At 42.6% G+C, this 27,280-nt stretch overlaps 1 protein-coding gene across 2 annotated transcripts in view; it reads right to left on the reverse strand.

Annotated features, from left to right (window-relative positions):
- The window catches only part of ap3b1a (adaptor related protein complex 3 subunit beta 1a), a 62,592-nt gene that overhangs the window by 18,490 nt on the left and 16,822 nt on the right, over positions 1-27,280 (reverse strand). For both annotated transcript variants that reach the window (XM_030436126.1, XM_030436124.1), the window contains exons 7-23: positions 25,055-25,237; positions 23,875-24,030; positions 22,822-22,919; positions 22,675-22,729; positions 22,515-22,586; positions 22,192-22,254; positions 21,190-21,322; positions 21,002-21,111; positions 20,712-20,888; positions 18,798-18,984; positions 16,627-16,757; positions 15,304-15,451; positions 14,800-14,977; positions 10,941-11,097; positions 9,345-9,393; positions 8,368-8,471; positions 403-631 (exon numbers count right to left, since the gene is read on the reverse strand). In XM_030436126.1, the coding sequence (XP_030291986.1) occupies positions 403-631; positions 8,368-8,471; positions 9,345-9,393; positions 10,941-11,097; positions 14,800-14,977; positions 15,304-15,451; positions 16,627-16,757; positions 18,798-18,984; positions 20,712-20,888; positions 21,002-21,111; positions 21,190-21,322; positions 22,192-22,254; positions 22,515-22,586; positions 22,675-22,729; positions 22,822-22,919; positions 23,875-24,030; positions 25,055-25,237 (2,230 nt within the window). The remainder of the gene's footprint in view (positions 1-402; positions 632-8,367; positions 8,472-9,344; positions 9,394-10,940; positions 11,098-14,799; positions 14,978-15,303; positions 15,452-16,626; positions 16,758-18,797; positions 18,985-20,711; positions 20,889-21,001; positions 21,112-21,189; positions 21,323-22,191; positions 22,255-22,514; positions 22,587-22,674; positions 22,730-22,821; positions 22,920-23,874; positions 24,031-25,054; positions 25,238-27,280) is intronic.

Raw genomic sequence — 27,280 nt, forward strand, 5'->3', positions numbered from 1 at the left:
TCAGCACTCAGCAGAGACTCCATTTCCCCTGCAGCTCCAGTCAGCAGAACAGAACAGAACCACCCGACAGTGGAGGTCCGCTCCGGATCACTGCTGCAGTCAGGCTGATCAACAGGAGTGAAGACGAATCATCTTTTTAATCCCACAAGTTAAAAAGTCGCTCTGAGTTCTCCTCCTGTCATTGAACGGCTCCGGATCAGAACAGAATGCGATCTGAAAATATCTTTTGAGTTATTTTGATACAGAGAATTAAATCTCGCTATTACAGAACTTATTTTTGGAAAAGAGTGCATTAACTCTGCAAAGAAATCATCTAAAGCAAGAGAAACAACGTCTTTGTGAAATTACGGCAGATGAAGCTGCTTCATAGAAACATGTTGATGGAAGTTCTGTTATACTCACCGATGGTGTTGAAGCAGTGGATGTTGAGGCTCGCTGGGCTTCGGTCTCCTATATGGATCTCCTCCAGGCTGTGGTCTGAGCTGTTGGTCAGTATGACCTGCACAGCCACCATACTGGGCTGGTACAAGCAGGGCTGCCGGGGGAAATGGTACTTGGCCGACAGACCTTTTCCCGTCATGTGGTGAAGCAGCTCGTAGGTTTTCACAGGGCCGAAAGATGGAGTGGTGACCTGGAGGGACACACGAAACAAACCTCCACAATCTCTGAATCTGAGCGGGGTATTGTACAGAAGTTTTGTGCAAACAAAGAACACAGAAAAATAAATCAAAGTTGTTGATTATCAGAGAAATGAACTGCAGTACGGGCTGAATTGAGCGCCGCAGGAAACAAAAGCCTGAGAGCAGAAGCAGAGAGGGAAGATGAGAAAAACAGTACACACAGAACATTTTGCCCAGGAGCATAAAGCTCTCCACATCAACAACGATATCCAGGGACGCCTCGTGCATTACAGCGCAAATGCATCCACACAAGAGGACAGATTAATACAAGAAGCTCCGCTCTTTTCATCACCTATATTCATGCAATTCACCGCGTCCAATCAGCCGGCAGAATGCAGCACTTCTGAGCGGAGTGGGACCGAGGGTTGGCTGATGACGCCCCGCCAACCCTCCCTTCATTAACTCTGTAGGGTAAAGAGGAGCCCATTTAAGAAATGTCCTCAATCAGCCCAGTTAGGTGGAAATGGGCTGGATGCTCGGTCAAACCCGGCTGAATAAAAACAACCTCTAATGAATAGAAACACGAGTGCCTGCATGGGCCCAGCCCGCCTCTCACAGGCCTTTTTCAAGGGGCTTTTACCTTTTCAGAGGCAGGAAATTGCATTACCTTTGAGAGATGTAGACGAGAAGAGAGGTGGAAGTGCTGCTGGTGGATTTTTTCTCCTCAAAATTAACATCTTGTTACTTGGATGAACATTGTTCTCACTTGGTGGCAACTGTCAGCTCCCATTAGAGGGACGAGGTGGGTCGGCAAACGTGACGCACTGTCAAACGTGAATATTCACGTGACAAGGAGAAACTTAAGAAACACCTCTCCTGAATCCAAGTCCTATAAAAACATCACAGAAGTCTGACAACTTGGATTCTTCCCATATATTTTCCATACAGGTGAGAGAGGTCAGTGTGTCTTGAGTGACAGCACTAATTGGTTCAAAACATCAGGCAGGATGCAGCCTTCCCACACCTTCTCACTGATTAGCACCTCAGTGGTTTCATAACACTAACGGAGTTCAGAGACTGAAAAACTGCTATTTATCACCTCAAAAGGATAAAAACAAATGACCCATCCAACTCTCACATCAGTTGGAGGAGTGGCAGAGAGGAGGGTGCAAACATCCAAAAATATCACAAAGCCTCACGTGAAAAAAAGTCGACCCGTAATAGAAAAACAGATGCGATAAATAACAGACTTTAACGATTACACGTACTAATTAAGCTAATTGAATACGACTGATAATAAGATATGCAGTGCAGAGCTCACAGTGTTGAGTGGTGTCAGGGTACATTGTTTTATTGAAGCTGGACGAAGTGGCAGTGTGTTCAGACTCGCCTCAGAAGTGTTCGACTTGTCACGTCGCTCTGTGAGGATGAAGAATCGGTTTGACATACAAGAGGAGCGGCGGAGATGAGTTTCAATGTGTTCACTGCAGACAGCGAGAACATCTCACTGTCACTGAGCAGCAGCACCAGGACACGGCCTGCTTAGATGGTTTAAAGATCAGATTTATTTACTGAGTTACCAATCAGGGATTATCATCAAACATGAAGCTGGACAGTCTGAGACAGTCTTCTTCAGTCCTGTTCAATATTTACTGACCCACAGTTTCATATGTTCCTCAAAAGCACATAAACTGCAGTTTTTGCTAAATGTGTGAAAAAACAGAGTATAACGACGTCCTGTGTTGTTCAGACACAACAGATGTCGCAGTGTTATGATTTTATTAGCTTTAAATACAATTATTCAAGATCAACAACATTTTTTTGCAGAACACAGTGACGTCAGCGTTGTTTTAACCTCTGACCTTTTGGATATGAAATGTCATAACTTTATCGTTTTGTCCTGTTAGACATTTGTGTAAAATCTAATTGTAATCATCGTATGAATTATTGAGCTGTGGCCTGTAATGTGTTTTGTGAGGTCACATCTTTCAGTCATAGTCGACATCTGTACCAAAGTTGTAGAAATTCCCTCGATGTGTTATTGAGACGTCACAGTAACGAGAATATGATGATAATAACGATCGGAAAGCTGATACAACTTATTCTGATAGAGACTTTTAATGTCTTTTGCTTTTTATTTTCTTTATGACTATATTTTGCTCTACAAACAAACCTCTCCTTGTTTTATTCCTCTGCGCCATTGAGCTCCTTTGGAGGCTCCGGCGAACAGCAGGAGGCTTCAAATAATACTGCAATATTTTTTGGGCTATATATAAACTGAGTATCAGTGTATGTAAGCACCAGATTTTTTTGCTGCTTCCTCTTATCCATTTGAGAAATTTGGATAATATTGAGATAAATCAAGCAGCCCTAGAAAAGGATTTATTACAACAAGTAGAAGCAGATAATGTTTGACTGTAACGCAGCCTTTAAAAGCAGGAAAAGACACCTACAGTCTGTAATATCACCTTATAATCATAACACCTTATACAGTCTCATATCACGTTATGATATAATATGGATTTACTGCGCGGCCTCCTGTGAGGGCTCGTGTCTGGTTTGGGCATCATAACGTGTCGTGTATTTAAAGCATCTGCCTGCTGAAGTCACTGTATGTTCAGAGTAACCAGTCCGATCACACGCCATCTTTCAGCCCTCCTGACAGAGCAGCAGCGTCTCTGAAGCGCCAGTAAAGGAGGTCAAACAAACATTTGTCGCTGTGCTGTAACGCCGCTGCGCCCTCACAAGCGCCCGTCACGCCACCGCCAGCCTGCAAATTTATTGGGCCACTTTTGGATGTGTCAGAGCAGTCGGTGTCGATAAAGCTGGCCATAATGTTTGCCACCCCATCACAGCGGAGATTTACCTCCCTGACAGACACATCCTGCTTCAAGGTCCCGTCTGCTGCATCTGCCCGGGCCGGCGGCGGCGACGGGAGGGACGGACGGCGAACAGGACGTGGCTTCAAACTGCTTATTATCACCAATTTGACACAGTGGACAGTTAAAGGCTGACACGAGCTCCCACACAAGCCTGTTGTCCTGTTACACACCTCAACTGTAAATAAGAGGAGAAGAAGGATGTAACCTTGACTCCTCCGTCAGTCTCCTGTTCTCTGGTTTTTTTTTCCTTTGGCTCTCGCTCTCCGGCCTGGACGGGAAGGAGGGAGGTGACAATGAGGGAGGAAGTTGATTGAGAGGCTCTATTATGCATCAACTTAAAGGAAGCTCCTGTGATGGATGACACAGACACCAGTCACCTTCAGAGCCCGGACGCCACGCTCCCAGCATCCTCTCTGGCAAATGACCTGAAAATCCCGCTGACATATTCAAAAGGGCTAACCGGAGCTGGTAGCCTTGTGCCGTGTGCATAAGACGGCCAATTTAAAACAAAGTGGTGTGTGTGGGGGTGCAGGGATGTATGGGCATATATTGAAAATCCATTTCTGTTTTTCAGACGCGGTCTGCCTCCTGCAGCAGCGACAGGCTTTCATTATGCTCGACAAGAGTTGTGAGGACTGAGGTAAGGGACATGTGTTTGACTTTAGCTCCTAATTGTTCCCCTCAGTCAGGAGATGACAATTAATTGAGGGGCGTCACAAAGACCTTGACTGCAAATTGAATTAAATAAATGTTACTACAGCCATCGAAAACTACTTTAATGTAACAAGAAGTCTCTCCGGCGCATATAGACAGAGGTTAGTTCATTTATGCCAATTTGTCAGTAAATTGGGTATTCTGAAATGATTAATTTTAAATTTTCCATTAAAGAACATTAAGAATAATAGAGGACTGTTATTCAGAAAGTGTTGTCCTTCATCGTGCTTCGCAAGTATTGTTAATAAAACTGCCAACAGTTTCTTTGTATCAGCAGGATATTAAATCAGCTAATCATTATTTTACGGATTATTTTCTCAAATAATAAAGTAATTGTTTGGTCTGATAAATGTTTGAAAATGCTTCCTACAATAAAAAAAAAACAAAAGACATTTGACTTTTTTATCCTAACTGATAAAGTGAATCAATTAATTTTTAGGACATTAGTTTGAAAAAATGTAAATTGAGTCGATTGATCGAGTGTTTCAGCTCTCAACAGAGTGAAATGTATTTATATCTGATTTAAACAAACAAATAAATAAACCACATTAGTGTATCATCACAGGAGATTCTTTATCCTCTCACAGATCAAAACCAATGTGTTAAACTTGTAAGTGATCAAAGTGTATTATTGATACAATATCACTGAAAGTGTTTACTTGAGTATTTTCTATAAGAAAGTAATAAACTAACAATTGAACTGGACTACAGAACTTCTACAATTAGAATATTTTTGTCTCATGACAGAAAATAAGTTACCAACAATCGATTAATGATTTCAGTGAATGAAGAGTCTTTGTGTTTTTTTCTTTGTGTTGGTTGGATAAATTAATACATTTGAAGACGTTAATTTAAGAAATAGTGATGAACTTTGACATTTTATAGACTACATTTTTAAATGTGATATAGTTTAGAGACTACAATGTTTTCCTAAATCTTACCAAACAGCGAGCAAACAACAAAGGTGCACGTCACTGTTGAGATTCAACCTCATGTTGTTTTGGATTCTGATAATCGTCATATTCAGTCGTTCAGGTGTGAGGATGCATCAGCCTAAAGCTAAAGCTAAAGCTAAAGCTAACCCGACCGTGAGCTCAGTGTCACAACATAAAACTGAGAACAGAACTGAAGAGAAGTTGAAGCATATCTGCATTTTGTTTTTTTTTAAATGTACATTGTCAGCATTTATTCTAGCGACTGTGTTGCGCTGGCTAACTCTTTTAGATTTGCAGCTACAGTGAAGACTGCAGCTCAAGAAAAGTGTGAACAACATCTTTACAAATCAGTCTGTGATCTCAGAGCAACGACTTGGATCACAGCAGACGAGCTGTATGAAGATATTTGATGCTTTTTTGGTTGTTTTTCCGTTCCAGAAATATTTTGTGGACCAAGAAAGTTCTGCTGACTTTACATCAACATGGAGGGAGGAGATGATGGCGGGATTTATATTTTCGGGTGGACTTACTCTTTACTTACTCCGCCGTCACAGCCTCCAAAGAGAAAACACACGAGTGACAAATGGAAGTAGATCATCTGTCCAAAATAAAATGCCTTCACATGAACACAGCGTCACAATCTGTCCTCATCATGCTGCAGTTACTAAAACAAACTAATAAGAAGCAGAAAGCTGCATTCAAACACAAACATTTCCCAGTCGGTCCACTCAGCCGCTGCACCGGCCGCCTCTCTCTGTGTGTGTGGGCATTTATTCCTATTTAAGAGGCAATCTCTGCAGTTTGAGTGGCAGCGTGAGGTTTGGAGGGCAGGGGCTGCTATATTCGTGGCGCTCGGGGTCCTTCTGCTGATTCATAATTAGACGTGAACCCAGAGCGCCCACTACGGGGAGGTCAGAGGGGTGAGGAGGGAGGCGGGGGGGGAGGAGGGGCCGAGCTGGCGCCCGCCTGATGGACACCAAATGAACAAATTATGATGGCCCCCTCTGGGCGTGATGGGGTCAAACGCCCCGCGCCCCGCCGCTGACAGTTCAATTTCCCCCCAACGCAGCCCCATTCGCCGACTGCTAATTATGAATGAAAAGTTATCAGCCCGAGCCACCCCGCCGCACACACGGACAGCGGGCGGAAGAGGTGTGGGGCGGGGCGGGAGGGTGGGGGGGATTTAAGAGGCATTTGTGAGAGATCCTAATGTCAAAATGTTATTAGAGAGAGCGGCAGCATGCAGAGAGTGGGGAGAGGAGGAGGAGACAGGAGAGGAGGTGGGTCAGAGACAGTGACCAGGGTTAATCTAAATGCCTTTGATAACCATGCAGTAATTCTCTAAAAGGGCCCGAGCGCTCAGCTGAGACAGACTCGCTGCCTCTGTGGGCAGATTGCTGAGAAATAGAAATGACACTGAGGCCAGTGTGTGTGTGTGTGTGTGTGTGTGTGTGTGTGTGTGTGTGTGTGTGTGTGTGTGTGCATGCAGAGGGAGGGGTGTGTGAATAAGGGTGAGGTTATTTACCCTTGTCTATGAATCCCGATGCCCATCATGTATTTATGCATAGAATTGACTCTAAAATCAGGTGTTGATGTGTGAAAAGTTCCCTGTTCTCATCTGCATTTCTATTCTCTATTACTGCACGGCCTTCACCTGAGGAGGAGAGACGACTAACAAGACTCGCGCTGCATAAACGCTGTCCTGAGAGCAGCTGTCCATCAAACTGACTGACAGGCGGCCGGACTCAGAATATAGAGTAACTCAGCACGAACAGTCACACGGCTGCATGGACGCTGTGTTCACAACATGGACGCCTTTCACAGCATCTTCAACATGCTTCATCTGAAACTGTCAGCTTTCTTAGCTAGCTGTTTCCCAGCCTTAATGTTACAGCTAAGCTAACTGGCTCTAGCCTTATATTCACTGCACATTATTGACATCTTTATCAAACTATCAGCAAAAAAGCAAACATGGATATTTCTCAAAATGTGAAACTATCGCTCTGATATTAAAACTCCACTCCTTCTACTTCTGTCTACTCTGCAGATGTGACACCTGCTGACGAGGATTCTCAGTTAAAACTCTTCATTTGGAGTTATTTGGATACTTTAACACTGTTAGTTTTGTGTTTTGTCTCAAGACCAACACTGAGGAAGGAATATTGACATCCTCAGGCGATTTGGGAACTTGTGACGGGTGATTAAATCAATCAAATAAAAACTCCACAGATCAATCATGAAGCGAACTACACGGAGCTTTTAACTTGTTATGAAACAGACTCTGTTTAATACAGATGTCTCTACGTTTGACAGGTTGGCTCGTCCTGTATCTGGGATGGATTCTGAACATTAAAACTACATTTTAATATCACACAGAGTGCAGAGGAGGAACAAACATACTCCAAACCCTCCCAGTAGAACGTGACATGATCAGTCTGTGCAGTGTGCACAAAGGAGAGGTGAAAGAAAATGGAAAGAAAAAAAATATAAAGAGTAATTTAATCCAGCAAAATGGTTAAAGAAATCAGCTTCAACTGAATTTCATAATAAGGGTACATGTCAAACACCTGTGTGATTCCTCTACATCTTTAAGATTGTCTGATTTACAGTCTTCAAACAGCAGAGTTAACACAGGGTCGCTCTGAGACACAAAATAGACACAGCAACAGCAGAAAGAATGGTCTGGACATTTCCCTCCCGGGGGGGAGGACGAGATAGAAAATACACAGACGTGCAGAAGCACTCGCACACTGAGGAGAGAAAGGAGCCGTCACACGAGGAAAGGTCAACCATCAGATATACACAACACGGAGACACGAGGGACACAACATCTGACAGAGAGAGATGGAAGGTGACAGAGAGGGGGAGACAAACGCAGGGGAAGGACTTATAGATGAGACGCAGAAATAGAGTTCAAGGGTGTGGAAGACAGAGGGTGAGAGAGACAGACTATAAGAGATACAGGAAACAGGCAGAGCAGTCGCAGCGTCCTGACCGGCTATAAATATAAGAAGGCAGAAAAGGTCAATAGTTGCCGTCGGAGGCAGAAATGTTCCACGAGGGAGAGAGGCTCATTTCACCATCTCAGACGCTGCTCGGCCGCTCCGACAGAGGAACAATCGACTCTCAACACACAGTTTGACAGAGGAAATGTCATCCCTGTGTGACACAGACACACACACACACACACACACACACACTCACAGGTGGACTCACCTGCATGGTGGAGGAGACGTTGGAGAGAGAGAGGCCCTCCAGGTCGGACAGCAGACTCGAGGAGACCACCGACGACTTCGGAGCATTTGTGGGTGCAGGAGAAACTAAAAACAACACAAACACACAGAAACGTAAAAAGCCTGAGAGTGTGTGTGTGTGTGTGTGTGTGCGTGCATGCGTGCGTGCGTTCTCATTCGGCCACTGGATGGAGCCACAGAGGCGACTTTTTAAAATTCTCGTCACTGAAGCTTTAAAGCTTTAAATTGTAGAATATGAGATTAATTTATAAAAACTGTGAAAGTATCAAAACACTAAACCACACAGCCCAAACTCAGAAACGGCTTCTTTAAACGACCCGTTAGGAGTTCCGTAACATTGTGATGTCACAGCTATACAGTGCTCAGCCTCAGCCACGCCCCCAGCACACAGACAGAGCTGATGTCTATTATCATATTAACAGTATCAGTTATGTATATTTTGTCGCCTGGAGCAATGGAAATATGTTTTCTTTCACTGTAGGTGGTTTGTTGCATTGTATTTGCATTTTGAATGTATTGTGTGTACTGTTTTTATTTACTAATCTGTTGTATTCAGATATTTTCCCTGTTTAAATAAAGGTTTGAATAAGCCAGAGACCGGTACTCGACAACAGCTTTCATCATGTGAAGCTGTGAAACCTCTGGATATTTACAACTAGATGTTGGGACATTTTCCACTTGTGTTGGTGGCGACAGATTCACGTATTTTAATCCAGAACATTATATTCTCCTAATGCTAACCAAGTGGTTTTTGTGCCTAAACCCAAGTAGACCATAGGACATGTTGTTAATAAATTTGAACAAACATACACTTGAACCTGAAGGAACTTAAAGTTTCGACATATCTGGACAGGACACTTAAAACCACAGCTGACTAAAAGCTGTGGCGGGGCTTCTAAATGTTGGACAGTCAGTGTTTGACAGTGAAGAAGAACTCACAGTCATCCAGATCCAGTAAGGACACTTCCTTTTTGGACTTCACCTCCACCTGCAAAACAAACACAGAAAAATCACGACTCAAAACAAAAGAAGTGAAATTGTGTTTTGTTGTATTCAGCGGATAAAATGTTTCAATTCTGCTGGCAGTCGCGACACATTCATCCCAAAAACCGTATTTATCTGTAACATGTCTGGAATTTCCAGCGGCTGCTCATGCACAGTGTCGTGTCACAACCGATACGCGCCACCTCGTGCCGCCGAGGCCGACTTGTCAGCTGTTGACTTGTGGGAATTACAACACACGGCTCCAGCTCGCACCGCTACAGGCTCAATAAAAACGCATTTAAACATACGAGCGCTTTTATCAGCGCTTCTCCACAGCCTCCTAACCAACCACGGCTCCACTCGCGTCACATAAAGAACCATAAAATTCCACTCTGCGTTCTCCGGGCTGAGCAGACGGGAAGAAGAGACACAACAACAGGACGGAGGAGGGAGAGAGAAGTCAGAGTGAAAACAAACAATAAAGTTAGAGGCCGTATCTTATCAGATCTTCTCTGACTGACGCGTGCTGCTGCTGCTGGTAATAGAGACGGAAACCTTGTTAGTAAATGGAGGTCTGGAGAGAGAGAGATGCATAATTCATAGGCCATGTCCAAATGACAAACTGGATGAAATGAGAATTTCATAGTGCAGAAAGGGAAAGGGAGGGTGAAATAATGTGATGAGCAGAACAGGTGAGAGAAAGACGGCGAGGGCTGAAACAGGGACGAGTCAAAGACAAGAGGAGGAAAACAAAGCTGATAACAGAGGAGCAGAATTATATCCAGCTGTATAAATTCTGATGTGGACGCTCTCGCCACATGTGCACCTGAGGAAGACAAGATATACTGAAGAACGTCTTCCATGTGGGATGAACAGTAAACTCTGATTACAGCTGAGGTGAAGTTACACGTTATAATATGACAAATGCAGAAGCCTCCGGTAAAAACGTTTCACTTTTTAATGTTTAAACGGCGTTGAAGTAACATCTGTTGTGTTTAGGACAAGGTTATGATCTAGAATTGCATGCAGTGTGTTGCCACGGCGACAAAGATCTGTAAAATGTAAAAGAAATTGTGAAAAAGCCTCAAGTCACATGTTCAGCCGCAAAGCTTCACGTTTAAGAAGCTGGAATACGACTGAAACCATGAATCTAGTGTCAAAAAATAGCTGGTGATTAATTTCCCTCAGTTCCTAATTGTAACTAATTCTTGATGTTTATGCTTTTATGAAAAAAGTGTATCTTACCATTAATGTGCTCGGCTCTCCTGGGGCTGTCTAATAACACCAGCCATTAAAACAATTACAGCTACATAATCCACTAAATCTGTTATTTTTAATCAAAGAAATGTTTAAAATCTTCCACTCTGAGAGAATGAATAAATGCTCGTCATGATGGATAATCACGTGCTGGAACTGGAAGAAAAGTTCATTTAAGTATGTGTTGGAAAAAAGAAAGTCTGCTGCGAGTCACACTGATAAATATTCTGAAGCATCATCTGACAGCGTCCTAAAGAGGAGAAGAAAGCTGAAGCTGAGGAATCATACGCTCACCTTTGGTTTGGACTTGGCCTCACTCTTCTTCTTCTTCTGCGCTGCGATGTTGTCTGAATCGGAGTCGTCCTCGGAGTCGGTCTCTGAGCCGGAGGAGCTTTCGGCTGACGAGCTGCTCGACTGGGCCACAGGTCCGTTACCGTTTTCATCCGAGTCACTGAAACACGAGAAACTGACCTCAGACATGGAAACATTCAGGTAAAACAACTGAAAAAGGACAGAACAGGGTAACGTTTTACATTAAAGGTCCTTGTAAAAAGCTGTCTGACTTCTGCAGGTCAGTAAACATTTTCGTAACCTTTAACATTTTCACCATTGTCTTCAGCTGATCAGACAAACTTTGGACAAATTATCTTACATTTTATAATTAATTACTGACAAAAACAACTTCATAACCAACAATCAGGTGACCGACTTCCTCTTTTCTCTTCTCCTTCAGGGATTATTGAGGCCCAACAATAATGTCTTCACACTTCTCAATTTAAATGTATTTATATATTTCAGCAAATAAGAAAAGTTGATATTTACAATCAGCTGCAAACACTCACGTCAGTTTGTCTGCTGACGGGACGTTAAACACAAACTGGTGTGAAATTAAACAGAAACAAGTCGGAAGTTTCCTGGAAATGTATAAATGAAATTACAATCTCTATTTAAATGCTTGTCAGAAAACACCAGACCTTTGTTATTAAACACTATTGGGATAATTTTCAAACTGTTTCACCGTGACATTTCTGGACCTGTGGAAAAAGTCTCAGAAACAGCAGGAAACTTGACAATATGTTGTTTAGTCTCCTCCATCTGAACTGCAGCGTGGCCGCGTCAGAACAGCAGCGATCAATCTGTTTGTGTTTGTGAAGTTAATTCACTCAAAAAGATTTTTTCCATCTTTCTCCTCTCTCTTCCACTCGCTCTGTCCCTCTTCAATTTGTCCCGATAATGAGTGTTTACTCCGCCTGCCTGGGATTTTCAGCCGTTAAATTAATGAGGGGAATTGTGACGGTAACTGGCTTTTTAACTTGGGCGATGATGAAAAGCCAGTATTAATTTGGCCTACAGATTTCATTTGCTGCGAACAGGAAAAAGTGATATAAATCACTGTGGGCCTGATTAGGCCCTGCCTGAAATGACTGGGCCATAATGAGGGCATTATGCTGTGTTTGTTGTGGAAGCACTGGGGTGAGCTGCTCTAATTACTGTGTGTATGTGTGTGTGCGCGTGTTTGTGTGTGTTTGAGCACTGGGGTGAGCTGCTCTAATTATACTCTCTAATGGAGAGAACAGGGTCAGCCGCCGGCCTGTCACACACTGAATCAGGTACACTCGCTGTGAGTTTGTGTGTCCGTGAGCAAATGAAGTAGAGTGCACAAGAAACTAAATGTGCCGGTGTGTAAGAGAGTGTACGTGAGCATATTCAGCAGTAATGACTCAAATCTCATTCATTGGTAACACCAGGCTGCTAAATGACCAATCAAAAGTCATTATCCATTAGCCATGTAAATGTGGGCTACGCTACTGGAGGAAAATTCTCCTTGATTAGCTTGTTAATGGAACTCACACTAACGATATTCAGGCAGCTCTGCCAGCCTCGCGTCTGTGTGTGTGTGTGTGTGTGTGTGTGTGTGTGTCTCATAGATTATATCAAAGTTGGTGTAAGGTTTCTTTGCCTCAGAATCTGTTGCCTGCTGTGTTTACATGCACTCTAGTTTCCTGCCTCGGATCAGGTCGCCGTGCTTTGACGTTAGCGTTGTGGTTAGCGAGGTCACTCCAGGATTCATTCTGGGTTTTCAGTGTTACGACTCCGGTTTACTTTTTGCACAGCGCCACGGTAACGTGACTAACAGGACGCAGGTTGTGTGTGAGATGACAGATTAAAACCACCGTCTTTATCATCCACAGAGGATCCTGTGAAGCTCGATGTGGATTGTGATTGGTGGAGTCCAGGACATCGAGTCCTTCCTGCTCGAGGTTTCTGCCTGTTAAAAGGCAGTTTCTTCTCCCCACTGTCCGGACGTAACGACTAGATCTGCTCAACTTGTAAAGTGTCCTGAGATGACTTTCATTGACTGACTAAAGATTGATTAACAAACCTGTTGTCTTCATATTGTGCGTTGGGAAACAAGAAGAAAAGTGACGCGACAGGTGTCAAAGACAGTCGACAGATTCACTCAGAGACGTGAACGATTATTTAGACAGAAGTCACTGAAAATGTTGATGAATTTGTGTAAATGAACAGTTTGATAAAACAACACGGTGATTTTGCAAGTTCATTCTAAAAAAAAAGGAGAGTGTGTGACAGCTTCATCTTCTGGGAAACACTGTAATTAAATACTACGTCTAAGCAGGATATTGATTTAATGGAATACACAAACGTAGTAACAGTCAGATCTACAGTACTCGTTTCCTCATTATGAGTCTGTTAATAGACTCCAGACACTAAGATGTCAGCTGTTACTGTGATAATGTGATTAACTTCTTCCTCCATCTGTCTAATAGTTTAAAATATTCCACTCTTCTGCTGTGAACTGAACTGAACTCCATGTTTGTGATTAGTTATACGCTCCACTTTCATCTGAGCACCTTCATGTCTCGATGTGGAGCCACACAACAGAAACAGATCCAGACTATGTTGAACTTGAATACTTGTGCGTTTGTAATCACACTAAATGTAGAATTCACAACCTTTATTAAAGTTATTAAACAGCATATAATTTCCCAAATTCTGAATGTTTTTGTCATAACTGTATTCATTCTTTTAAGATTTCCTCTCCAACACTAAGTTGTGATGTAGTACTGGAGTAATCTTGAGACAGACTGAGATGTGAGCACTTATCCAGTCGGCTGCAGCCGCATCTAAAGGTTAGACTCTTCAATAAGTAGAAATCAAGGTCTGGTCTGTTCATTTATCTAAGTATGAGGCGTTTTAAGATAAGAGCTTGTGTCTCTGCTGAGTGCTGGAGGGCGATGCAGCTGAAGGATGAAAATAACAGCAAGATCACAGAAGGACGTGAAGAGGAAACTACTGACAACAAGGAACTTCCTTTAACAGTCAGCCCGGTGTGAACATCAGATCAACTATCAACTAATAACAACAAACACCGAGTGAATAATTACATCAGTGTGACACGGGAGTTGCATCCACGCACAGCCGATTTAGGCATGGAATTTGTAAGAGAACATCTAATGATTTAAATCAAGCAATTAACTCTGTTCACATTGAGTTGCCTTTCTGTTTTTTCCCCTCGTCATCACAAACACATCAGAGAAACAGGGACCAGCAGAAAGCAGGAGATCGTACACCTCATCAGAATAAACCCAGAAGACGAGCAATAATATTCTGAATAAGGTGCATTGTTTTTTTTTCCCGGAGCTGAAGCTGCAGACGAGTTGCACGTGCTCAGTACGATCAGGCAGCCGACAGGAACGGAAGCCACAAACAAATGGCTGCTTTTTAAATATCTTTAACTTCAGTCTCTCTTTCAAACTCAGCGCTGACTGAACATGTTCAAGCTGCTCGACAGAGACGGATGGAAATATATCAACAAGTCAATCATCTAAACTTGTTTAAACTTGTTTAACGTCTTTGTTGTCGGAGCAAAAATATAAAAATGTAAAAAAGTATTAGAATCATATTTCCTCACAAGGTCAGATTTTTCCTGCTGGATGAAGCGTTTGTGAGTTCAGGTAAGAGATGATAAAAATGGCTGAAGTTGTGAACAGATGTTAGTTTGAGCTTATTGATGCAGCAGCGCACTGATCACATCAGTTGTTGACTATGACTCACACAGACACGTGAGGAAGAGAGAGAAACAGGAAACATCTGGACACAGAGCTGACGGGCAGGTGGGACTTCACCGTACCTGTCGCCAGCAGTCAGCTTGTTCTTCTTCAGTGGTGCCTTTTTGGTCTTTTTCTTCTTCTTCTGTTCTGCTTCGGATTCACTGGAGCTCTTTTCAGATCCACTGGAACTCTTTCCAGAATCACTGGAGGTCTTATCGGACTCTTCGCTGCTTTCCTCCTCGCTCTCACTGCCCGACTCTGTAGAGACACACACACACACACACACACACACACACACACACACACACACACACACACACACACACACACACACAGACATATCAGCCTGATGAATTAAACTAATAATCATTATATTATCAATTAATGACTGACTTCTTGATTAAAGCATCTAAACAGATTCACCAGCTGCTCTCCTGTTATACTTCTAAGTATTAAAATACACCTGCTGTACATAAACCAGCAGTGAAAGATTATAATTCAAATATTCTACTGAGAACAACAGATCTGATCTCTGTCTAAAGGATAAAAACATACGTGTCAACAACACAGAGACAGAAACAAACCTTCATCACTGCTGCTGCTGCTGCTGCTGTCTTCACTGCCGCTGCTCTCAGATCCTTCCTCCTCTTTCTCATCTTCATCGTCAGAGTAGAACTTGTCTTCAGATTTAGACTTCTTGGTCTTCCCAACCAGCGGTGCCCATTCTTTCACCTGAACAGATACAGTGGAGAGAAGTGAGTCAATTAAACAGGAGATTCATATTTTAAGGATATTTTACATTACTTTAACATCTTATTCAAAGGCGCTCAGTGGGAAGAAGATAAACAATTTGTCTGCATAAAAAAGACTAAAATGGCTTCATACAAATCATCATCACGTCCCAGATGTTTTTGAAAAGACATCATTTACACTTTCGATGCACAGCTGAGCTCCTGCACCCACTTTTTTTTTTGAAAATGACTGAATTTAAATTTTGGTTAAATTGTTCCTTTAAGGCCATTACTTAACATCTTATTCAAAGGCGCTCAGTGGGAAGAAGATAAACAATTTGTCTGCATTTAACCACAGTATTGTTATTAAGACCAAAGTAGTGAGGAGAAGAAGAAGAAGAAGAAGAAGAAGAAGAAGAAGAAGAAGAAGAAGAAGAAGAAGTGTTTATTTCATAACTTGTCTCACGAGTAAGGTCGCTGTTATTCTTTATTTTTCTTCTTGACACCAAATCCTCGTAACAGACTGAACCCAACACGTGTTAATCGACTCTCTGTAGTTTCAGACTTCTCTGTTTGACACACACGGAGCCTTGTTATTGACTTTACATTGCTCAGAGGCAGATAGCTTTGTTCCAGCAGCTGTCACTCTGATGAGTCGATCCTGCCACATCTGCACAGATGCTACAGAAGCAACGTCTGTTTATCTTCTTCAGTTTTTACTGGATTGGAACGTATTTATTCTAGTTGTTATTTACTTTAAAGTTTTTATTGTTAGTTCTGTCTTCTGTGCTGATTAGTGGAGCCATGAGTACTTTCATCATCTATATTAACGCTGCCTGTTGTCAGTGTTGCTGTCTTAAGATGGACGCCTCGTCTTCTACTGCAAACCAAACCTTCCTGCAGGCTCGAATAAAGTCACCTGAGCCTGAATCTGAACCTGAGTCACTTATCAACATAGTTTCTGATTAATTTTCTGACGATCAGCTAATTAACTAATCAACAAATTGTCTCAGCTCAATAAACCACGACAGTGAATGATGATGCATCTCAAACCACTTCAGGCTGAAAAATGCCTCATTATGTCCGACAGAGACGCTGAGAGTGAAGAGGGAGTTTAGAGACGGACATGTGAAGTTAATGTATGATGAGGAGCGTGTGAGGAGGCTGGACTCTCACCGGCTCAATGACCTCCACGTTCCTCACAGACTGGTCCGGAGCTACAGCGGGCCAGTCGGACAGCTCCTGGTACCCAGCAGCTTTAACGTTGAGGCTGTGGGAGAGGGTGCCGAGCTGGAACCGGTCTCGATCTGACAGCAGGACAGAAAAGAGTGACTGAACAAACAGCGTGAAGGTTTCACTTTGAGTTCTGGCTCACTGGTGAAAATACTTGGAAATCTGTCGACAAACAGTTGTTGGATTCATGGAGAAAATATTCAGCAGAATTAAAAGAATGATTGATGTCGGTCATTTTCCTGATTATATCTTTAAACTACGGAGGACTGAAAGGGCCAAAATAATTCATACACAAATAAACGACTCAATAAATAAACTAAAGTTCTGGTAAATGCATGAAAAATAAATGCAGGCATCAATTACAAAATGTGACAGATTCATATTTCTGCTTTGATTTGCTTCTGTGTTTATTTACATTTGTATTAATTCCTTTATTTATTTATTTTCCCATTTCATTTATCTATATTTTTTGGAATAGCAATTTTTTCATTTATAAAAATTCTTATATATTGATTTATGTATTTATTTATGTTTTATTTTCTCTTTGCATTTTCCCCCATTTATCCCCCACAAGCCTTTAAATTTCTGTATTATTGTTATTTTTGCATTTCTTCACGCATTTCTGCTCCATTATGCAAATGAGCGCGGCTGCCATTCAAAGCCAGTCACAATCAATCACAGTTTGGGAGGATAATGCGTATTTGCATAATGAAGCAGAAATGTATAAAGAAATGTAAAAAGAGAAAAAAAAACATAAATAAAACAGAATGGCTCTCATAGATACCAGCAACCTAAATACGCCTGATTGTTTAAAATTAAGATTCATGTATTATTCCATAAAATCTAAACAAAATGTTGAGAAACACCTCTATATCTCACAATATTAAGAATGAGAAAATAATCTGTCTCTTTATCTGGATCTGCACCAACAGTGACTGAGGTCAATTCTGGACCGAGACTCGTCCTCCAACCACGTTTAGTGCAAATCTGTTCAGTAGTTTTTATCTAATCCTGCTGACAAACCAACAAACAAAGAGAAACAGATGCAAACAAAACTTTCTCAGCGGTGGAAATAAGTTTGGGGTGTAAAGTGAAAATGATCCAGAAATCATTCAGAAATAAAAACGTAGTTAATAGATGAATTAAAAAATGTAAATAAGAATCGAAATATCAATTTGTCCAATTTTATAAATTACTCAATTATTATATTTGTTGTAAATGTTTTTGTTTCATTTAATGATGAAACATAAAAACGTTTTTAACTAGTAATTTCTTTATTGAGTCTTTTATTAATTTACTTTGGATTTTAGCAGTTTTGGTCTTCCATATGATACCTTTACTTCTTATCTGATGAATGCAGGACTTTTACTTGTAACAGAGTATTTCACAGTGTGTATTAGTACTTTTACTTCAGTACAGGGAGGTAATTAAAGGCTAAAGGACATTTCATGCGTGGCAGAAGGATCACTGTGTCCTAACGAGGGAGCCGGTGGTTAAACTCTCACTGTATACATGTGGAAACCTTTAATAAAAGATGTCCGCTCTGTTTCTGTGTGCACACATTCACTCCTCTCTCTCAGGAAGATAATCAGTATCTGTGTCTGGGGAGGTCTGCTCTAAAAACTTCGTTTTCTCACAAAAAAACGAGAGAAAAAAGACTTCACTTGTGAATATTAAGAATGACAGGGGTGGTTAACGCTTTCCATAAACATCCAGTAGGTGCAAACTGCCTCTGAATTTTAATGCAGCGGGAGGCAGTTTCTGTCCCTTTTGTCAAGGAGGGAGAGAGAGCGAAGAGACAGCTAAATGAGGGAGATTTTTTCCCCCTCCGAGTGTCTGAAAAAGGTTAGCATTAGCTCAATTATTTACCCATCTCATTAGTCCAAGGTAAAGGGGGTCTGACCTAACTGCCCTTCAGAGAGACAGACACACCGGAATAATAAAACCACCACCTGAATCAACGCTGCACACTTCTTGAGACGGAGCCAATAGACGAGAAATAGATGAATTACCACAGAGGAACGGTTTTTAATCTAAAACTTTCAGCGCAGCGAGAGGATTTAATGCCTTTCAAAATAAAGATAATGGGCGGATATTACAAATGTATGAAGTACCTTTGAAGGCAGACTCGAGCACTGGGGCCGGTTTGGGGGCCAGCAGGATGCGTCGGGCGTACTTGTTGAGGGCGCCGCTCTTCTCGTTGGGCACGATCAGCTGTCTTATGAAGCGTGTTCGGTCCCTGATGTCGTAGTTCTGGTCGTACTTGCCGAGGTTCAGGATGTACTGGGTCAGCAGCTTCGTCTGCAGCCAGAGAGGACGTGAAGAGATTGGGAGAGAAAAGTAGGATGAGATGTTATCGAAGGGACAACGACAAAGAGACGAGCATTTGGGAGTAAAGATTGTGTGAGGGATGTTCCTGAAACTGAATTACAAGCAGGAAAAAAAACTTTAAAAGGAATATTTCAACATTTATTTGATATACTTATTTCTGTCCATTCTGACAGAAGATCATTACGAGTATGGAGCTGAAAACTTGTGATTACTTTTTACCAAGACATACAGCAGATATAGCACGTTTATCTCACGAGGCTGCTGGATTTATGAGCTCATATAATCACTGGCCAATCAGCTTCCTACAGCTACAGATTTTTACATCAGTGACGACCAGCGAGAAAACTGTTCGTTAGAAAACAACAACGGCGGCTTCTCAAGAAATTAGCGTAGCAGCTTTAGCATCAGTTATATCAGAGCCAGAGAGTTTATTTCACTGAAAGAAGAAAGATAAAATGTGTTTTGTGAGGTCACAGTGAACTTTGACAACCAAATTTGAAATTAGTTCATGTCTTAGTCAAAGCAAACATTTGTAAGAAATGTGAAAAAATTCCCTCCATGTGTTCAACACAAACTAGAAAATAGCCATAATCATCTTCTCTGCTCCCATATTCTGGTTCCCTCAACCTGGATGGGTGAAACAGGGAGGACGATCACTTACACTGACGTACATCATTGTGGCAGGCGTAAAAACAGATCTCAATGCTGCCGTGAAGCAAACATTAGAACCCAAATCCTTTTCTTTGTCTCTCCCTCTCTCCTTCTCTCTGCTCCCCGACACATTACGAGGAGCTGGAGGTGTAATGATGTGCTCGTTTGAGGAGGCTCGTCTGGGCTCATAAAGCTGCTCAGAGGCCAGAATCACCTCATCTGACTGAACGGGCCCGTGGACACCCGGCTGCGCTCAGAGATGCTCCATTACATCAGAACCGCCTCGTTCACAGCTCTGTGTTCAAACTGAGCAGCACTTCGCTCTGAGCTGCAGAATGTTCAAGACGCATCCTGACAAATAACACACTTCACGGAATCACTCAGATTATCAATATCAATACTTTTGTCAATATTATTTTTTCAAACTTGTTTTTGTCTCGAGTATCTGTAGAGAAAGCGAATATTTACACGGCTAAGGAGCAAAATAGTTGTTCTTCGAAGGAGGACGAGCTTGTGCACCGCAAATTATATCATCAACTGATCATGTAGTGCACAACTGAGTTCACATCCCAAATCAAGAGAAAGAGTTGTAGATTGTCTTTGTTGGTCATCACCCTGTATTATATGACAAAGGACACAAAACTATAAAGAAGATCTGACAAAAGTGACCCGCCAACACGACCAGTTTGAGCAGGAGTCTCTCTATTTTCTCTTGCTAATCAAAACTGTGTTTCTCAGTTTTTTGTGTGGAATATGTGTCGTTCAGTTTGTCACTCGTCCCTGCGCTCAGTTTGTCCCAGTTAATAGACGAAACTGGTGCCAGAAAAAAAAATATGCTTTAAAATTTGAGTTTATTTCTTGCATGACTTTCCCCTTCAGTGACATTTGTTTGACTGGCAACACATTTGCTCGGGAGCACTTGCGTCCTTTCGAGTGTCCGCTGTGTAAAGACCCTCAGAATTCTGTTGTGTTAATCCAGCACAATATTTGCTCATTGTTCAGTTTCAACCTGCTGGCACAGAATTACTACTGATTCACTTTCTTACCTGCTTGGAGTTGGTCAGGTAGAGTTTGGCTGCCAGGTTGACCGTCTGCAGCTTCACTATGTCCTCCTCGGCTGTAAAAGTCTTGGCCATCTTGCGGAGGACATCAGGTGCGATCTTTGGCACCCTCTCGCAGTACTCTCCCATCAGCCACAGGATGCTGGCTCGGGCCATCGGGACCTGACAAGTCACAGGACCATAAAGGTTGTTATAGTGCTATTTTACAACACTTCTTCCCGTCTAAACTTTCATGTTGGACAACTACAAATCAAAAGTAAAGAGGAGAATCGTACAGTGATGTTGTCGAAGAGCTTGGCCATGTGTTTGATGATCTCACTGTGCTGTGTGGGCTGAGTCTGAAGCAACTTCTTGATCACCACCACACTCTCAGCCACCACAGTCTCTGCGAAGACAGTCAGGCACAGAACATTAATACTCTGAGGAAGCTAAAAACACTGCGAGGCTCAGTGAAGGCGTTTACCGTCTCTGTTGGAGAGCAGCAGCACCAGACCGTTCAGACACGTGTCCGTCACCTCAGAGATGTTGGTGGCACACCGGCCGATGGCCTGAATGGTGGCCGCCGCAAACGCCTTGTCCTGACTCTTCACATACGTCTGAACAAAGACAAAGAAACAACGTAAGTCACAACCCTAAACTTAACTGCTGATATCAGTGACAGCAGTGACGTGCACAAGGGGGGGGGGGGGGCAAGCGGGGCAGTCGCCTCCCCTAGTGGCTCAATTGTGGAAAAAACATGTGCTAAAGTGCCCTCCTGGGAGCCAAAACGTGTGCTAAAGTGCCCTCCTGGGAGCCAAAACGTGTGCTAAAGTGCCCTCCTGGGAGCCAAAACGTGTGCTAAAGTGCCCTCCTGGGAGCCAAAACGTATGCTAAAGTGCCCTCCTGGGAGCCAAAACGTGTGCTAAAGTGCCCTCCTGGGAGCCAAAACGTGTGCTAAAGTGCCCTCTTTGGGAGCCAAAACGTATGCTAAAGTTCCCTCCTGGGAGCCAAAACGTATGCTAAAGTGCCCTCATGAGAGGCAAAATGTGTGCTAAAGTGCCCTCTTTGGGAGCCAAAACGTGTGCTAAAGTGCCCTCCTGGGAGCCAAAATGTGTGCTAAAGTGCCCTCTTTGGGAGCCAAAACATGTGCTAAAGTGCCCTCCTGGGAGCCAAAATGTGTGCTAAAGTGCCCTCTTTGGGAGCCAAAACGTATGCTAAAGTTCCCTCCTGGGAGCCAAAACGTGTGCTAAAGTGCCCTCTTGGGATCCAAAAAAGCGTGTCAAAGTGCCCTCTTTGTTGGCAAAACACACAAAACTGCCCCCTTGGCTGGTTAAAACATGATAAAGTGCCCTCTTGGGAGCCAAAACGTGCGCTAAAGTGCCCTCTTGGGAGCCAAAACGCGCGCTAAAGTGCCCTTCTTTTCGCCCCTGCCCTTCAAAAAGTCTGAGCATGCCACGGAGTGACAAGTTATCATTAAGAAACAAACCTGGAATTCCCTCAGTATAGTGGAGATGTTGGCTTCATTGGCCAGGTTGGTCAGAATCTCCAACTACAAAGATCACAGAGGAGAGAATCGTTCACATGAAGGCTCAAGAAACAATCAATTACATTTTGATCCTGTCAGACAGCGTTCAGAAACGGTGTTAAAGACTTTAGTTGTGCAGGAAATCACCTTTTGTAAAAACTATCAAAACTGCAGGAGTGAATCAACTTTGTGAATGTGTAGAAAACATTTAAAGAACGCCGATATAAGCTGTGTATTTTATTCCACCACAACCAAACGTTTCTACACATTAAACGGGTGTTTACCTTCAGTGTTTTGATGTGTGTGGCGTCTGTAGATCTCACGTAGAAACTCTTCATGTAGGGCTCAAACATCCCCTGGTTGTTTGGAGATAATTCAGTATTATTAGAGCGCATGTGTCGATGCAGTGCGCCATTATTGTTCTTCACAGCTGTGCAGACTCACCTTCCTCTGAATGGACATCGTGGCGATGTTCTGAAGCACGATATACTGCACCTCTCTGTGAACAGACAGAAAATAATGTTCAGACATCGACAGCAGTGGACTGATGATGAGGCAACAGACGGGTGCAGGATGGTGTTTTTTCATTACCTGTGGCTTCTCAGGAGTCGAACCAGTGACTTGGTGACGATGTTGACTTCATGTTTTGGGGCCAAATGCCAGTAGAGCTGAGCGACTGACATCACAACCTGAAACACACCAAAGCAGTCGGAAATTAGATGATTTAAATGTGTATTTGAATCTCTCAGGCTACATTCTGTGTTCTCAGTTTGATTTTTTCTTGATACTGTTTTCTCATGCTCCACACTTCCACGGCTCTACACGTTGTACATATCTGATTGTATGTTTTCATCACTCTGAAAAGCACTTTGTAACTTGTGCTTTATTTCTACCATTATCACGGTTATTATTATTATTATTAATAAACCCATTAGAGCATATCCCTGTGTCATCCGTCCACCTGAGCTAAATTTAAATGCCTCCTTCCTCCTCTCAGCGCTCTACAAAGACACTCATGACATGAATCTATGAAGGTAATTTTTCAGCGGAGCTTTAAATAGCAGGCGGACGTGTGTCCATCGTTGCAGGCAGAATGAAAGGTTGTTCAGGCGTCTATGAAGATGGAGGATGTCACTGTGTTGTCTCGAGTAAAAGACACAGCATGTCACATTTTAATCAACACTTTCATTTGGGAGCATTTTTCCTCCCGCTGCTACACAGCGACAGAGACCTTGAGGCTGCCGGGTGATGGAGATCTGCACTCACTCTGTTTTTTATCTTTTTTCCTTCCCACTCTTGGGGGGTGTACTCAGGCAGGTATGTGTGTTCTGGTGCTGTGTGCCCAGGTGTGCGTGTAGGAAAGTATAGTATACTCAATATTGAAGTGCCTGTACATCCATACAGGACCTTTACTTCAAACACAGTGTTGAGATACGAGCAGAGAAACCTTGAGCAATGTTTATATCTCTCAACAAGTTAAACAGCATTTACACACACTACACTTTCTCACACTAACAGTATATTTCAATCATCTTTATGTTACTCGTGTGTGTGTGTGTGTGTGTGTGTGTGTGTGTGTGTGTGTGTGTGTGTGTGTGTGTGTGTGTGTGTGTGTGTGTGTGTGTGTGTGTGTGTGTGACTCACAGCAGTGTTCCTGCTCTGCAGCAGGGGTTTGGTGTTCCTGAGCAGCAGCCTGTGATCTGGGTCCATGATGTAGGGTTTGGCCTCCGTCTGCTCTTTTTTCTCCTCAGAATCGGACTCGTAGAACGTCTTGTCATTGTTCTCGTCAAAGATGGCGCCCTGAAACACAAACAGCACAAAACAAACTAAAGAGTTAAAGGTTCTTCTGTGTTTGTATTGGACGGCGGTCGTTACTTCATGTCAGCAGACTACATTTCTGAGCTAGAAACTGTTGCTCTCTGTTAGCGGAGCTGAGAGACGAAGACGAGGAACTTGACAAACGTGCATGAAGTCACTTCCTTTGGACTGTCGTCGAAAATCAGACCCGAGTCCAAGCAGCATTAAACAAGTTAGACACATCATCCACAGGCTTCAGGGTTCGTACTCATTTTTCAAGGTCAAATTCAAGCACTTTTCAAGCACTTTTCAAGCACTCTTCAAGCACTTTTAAGGGTCATTTTTAAGATTTCCCAGCACCTTACTGCTGGGGTAAAATACGTATCTACAGGAATATATAAACTCATTATTTTTTCTTCACTTTTTATCACAATTATGTACGCTGTATTATGCTGTAAACATCTAAAATTATGTTTTTACATTAACAAAAACTTCAGAAATTAATCATCCAGTCTGATCCCAATTTGTGAAAGACACAGAGTTATAATGTCAAGCACTTTCAAGCACTTAAACTAAAATCCAAGCACTTTTCAGACCTTGAAAACACAACATTGAAATTCAAGTGCTTTCAAGGATTTCAAGCACCCGTACGAACCCTGAGGCTTGTATAGACAACACAGAGAGACAGGAACGTTAAAAATAGAAAAGTGACTAATGCATGAAAATTACTACAAAATATTACATAGAGCTCCTTTTAACCATCTTCTACACAGATCCACCTGCCTGACTGTGAGGTGGAAGACTGTAAGCGTCACTCAGTTCTACCTCACATAGTAAAGAAGCATAAACAGCAATCAAATGATCATTTTCTTTTTATAAATATCTGTTTTATTTCATGTTTCATGGTGAAATCAAACCTAACAGGTTTGAGCAGACCTGATTCAACACATCATTCATTCACCAAACATGCTACCAAGTTAAAAACATAAATGGGTCCATGCTGATCTGGATACGGGGTTTCCCTCACCTCCTTCCAGGGGCTGGTGAACTGCGTCCTGGCGTAGCGCGTCAGCATGGAGATGATGACCACCTGACCCCACTCCTCCACATCCACCAGCAGGTTACACAGCTTCCTGTAGTTCTTGTGAATCAGGTCGATGCGATCTGGACACACTTCCTCGAAAGCCATCACGACGCTGCCGGCCACCAGCTGCAGAAAACAACAAAGTAAAGTTAGAAACAACTCGTGAGAGGAGACGCTGATGTTTTTCAATTATTTATTTCATTTTAACACTCGAATTAGTGGAAGTTGTAAGAAAACATAAGAGTTAAATTAGACAAATACTTTTTCTCTTTTGAAATAGCGGCACTCGAGAGAAATAAAAACAGAACAGCGACCAGGTCAAAAAAAGAATTGTATTACTGCACTTAAAGAAAATACAACAACAATTTACCACTTTGATTACAACACACGCAGTTCAGCCGCTGAGTACTTAGCTGATAATTAGAAAGAAAATGTTTGCACTTTTGTTTTAACTGGCAATCCTGTGAAAGAAATCCATCAATTAGATCAACCTTTAAATTGTATTTTTTCTTTTCTCAGGTACAAAAACTCATTTTATGTTCAATTCGTGAAGAAGAGAGGACGAGGAGGAAGCAGCAGCTGAGGGAGCCGATAATCAACCGTGTTTTATTGGTGGAAGGAAAAAACCCATTTGGCTGTTGCATCCCCCTCCTCCTCCTCCTCCTCCTCCTCCTCCTCCTCCTCCTCCTCCTCCACCTCCCAACTGCCTGCTGACTGACTGTGAGACTGAGTGAGTGACAAGGCGGTGTATTAATATGCAAACAGCATTATCACGGGCAGGCGAGGGTGAAGAAGAAGAAGGGAAAGGGAGCTGAATCTGGTCTTCCCAATTAAAGCCTTCTGGCCCCTGGTGGCCCTGTGGGAAACCGGTGCATTTACCCATCAGCATTGTCATGAGCCTGCATTGATTGTGTGTGTGTGCATGTGTGTGTGTATGAAATGTGTATGTGCACGGCTGCTGTCTGTAGACTGACGGAGAAATCTGGAGTGACGATTAGCTTCGCTGACATTGATGAGTGGATCACTAGAGGGATCAAACATCTACATCTTATGGTTTCACGCTGATGTATGAAGAGACGTTCTGACCGACCCGCAGACGGTCCAGTGAGGATGGTACAGCTAGCTAAGTGCTAACAGGAAGTTAAAGTAAATACTGATGCATAGATTGGTTCCCTGTAACCTCACTGTCACGATGCTGTTCTCTATTTTCTTTTTTCCCACAGAAATTGAAGGCAGCATATATGTTCTCCAGCGTTCTGGTTACGGATGCTAGCAGTAGCCAGGCTGATAACGCCGGCTTTGCGACAGCAGCGCCAACTGTAAAGGCTCAGTTTTGCTCCCTTTACGTACAAAAATTAATACGTCTGTTTCAAACACGCGTCCTTCACTTTGGGTTGGATTAATATAACCACTAGATGGCACAACTCAGAGTCAAATCGTTCTCACATGGACCTCCACTCTCCCTCTGTTATCATCCAACTCAACATTTAATTCCTGTCTAATCTCCTCCCAGCTGTTTTTTAGTATCAGTTTGTCTCTTTAACATCATACAGATGAATGCTTCTCCTCAAAAACTCATTTCTAAAACAACCTCTTCTCGTCCTGTTTATTGTTTCACCTGAACTATCGTCCATGCTGCTCCACTTCCTCCCCCACAACCACCAAAGGTTCCGTTCCAATTCAGCTTTCAGAAAACGTGCAGACAAAATGATCATAAACAGGCATTTTAGTGCGTAAATGAGCCTTAATCCCACAGAGAAACATTAGGAGTTTATTTCTGCTTTACAATACAAACAGTCCAACCTGAGCTTTCGTTGACATGACAGGAGAAAATGCTGTGAAAAAGCTGCATTGGTTTGTAGCGATTTAGGAGGTTTTGTTATTTAGACATCACAGAGACACAAAAGAATGAATATCAATAACAGCAGGCTTATCTTTCCAGAAACACGTCCTCTGAATAATCCAGAAAGTACAACACAAACCGTTTTTATACTCGTCTGCATTATAAACAAATCACGGGTTTGTAAGTATCTATTCTTAAAATAGCTTCACAGCAGATTGAGAACGCTTCAGTTAATATCCGTGCCAACACATTCTATAGTAGATAAACCTACTCAGAGCAGTCAATTAGCATATATTCATCCAGCGAGTATCGCTGTGTATTTCTGC

This window comes from Sparus aurata, chromosome 12, assembly GCF_900880675.1.
Source record: "Sparus aurata chromosome 12, fSpaAur1.1, whole genome shotgun sequence".
NCBI lineage: Eukaryota > Metazoa > Chordata > Actinopteri > Spariformes > Sparidae > Sparus > Sparus aurata.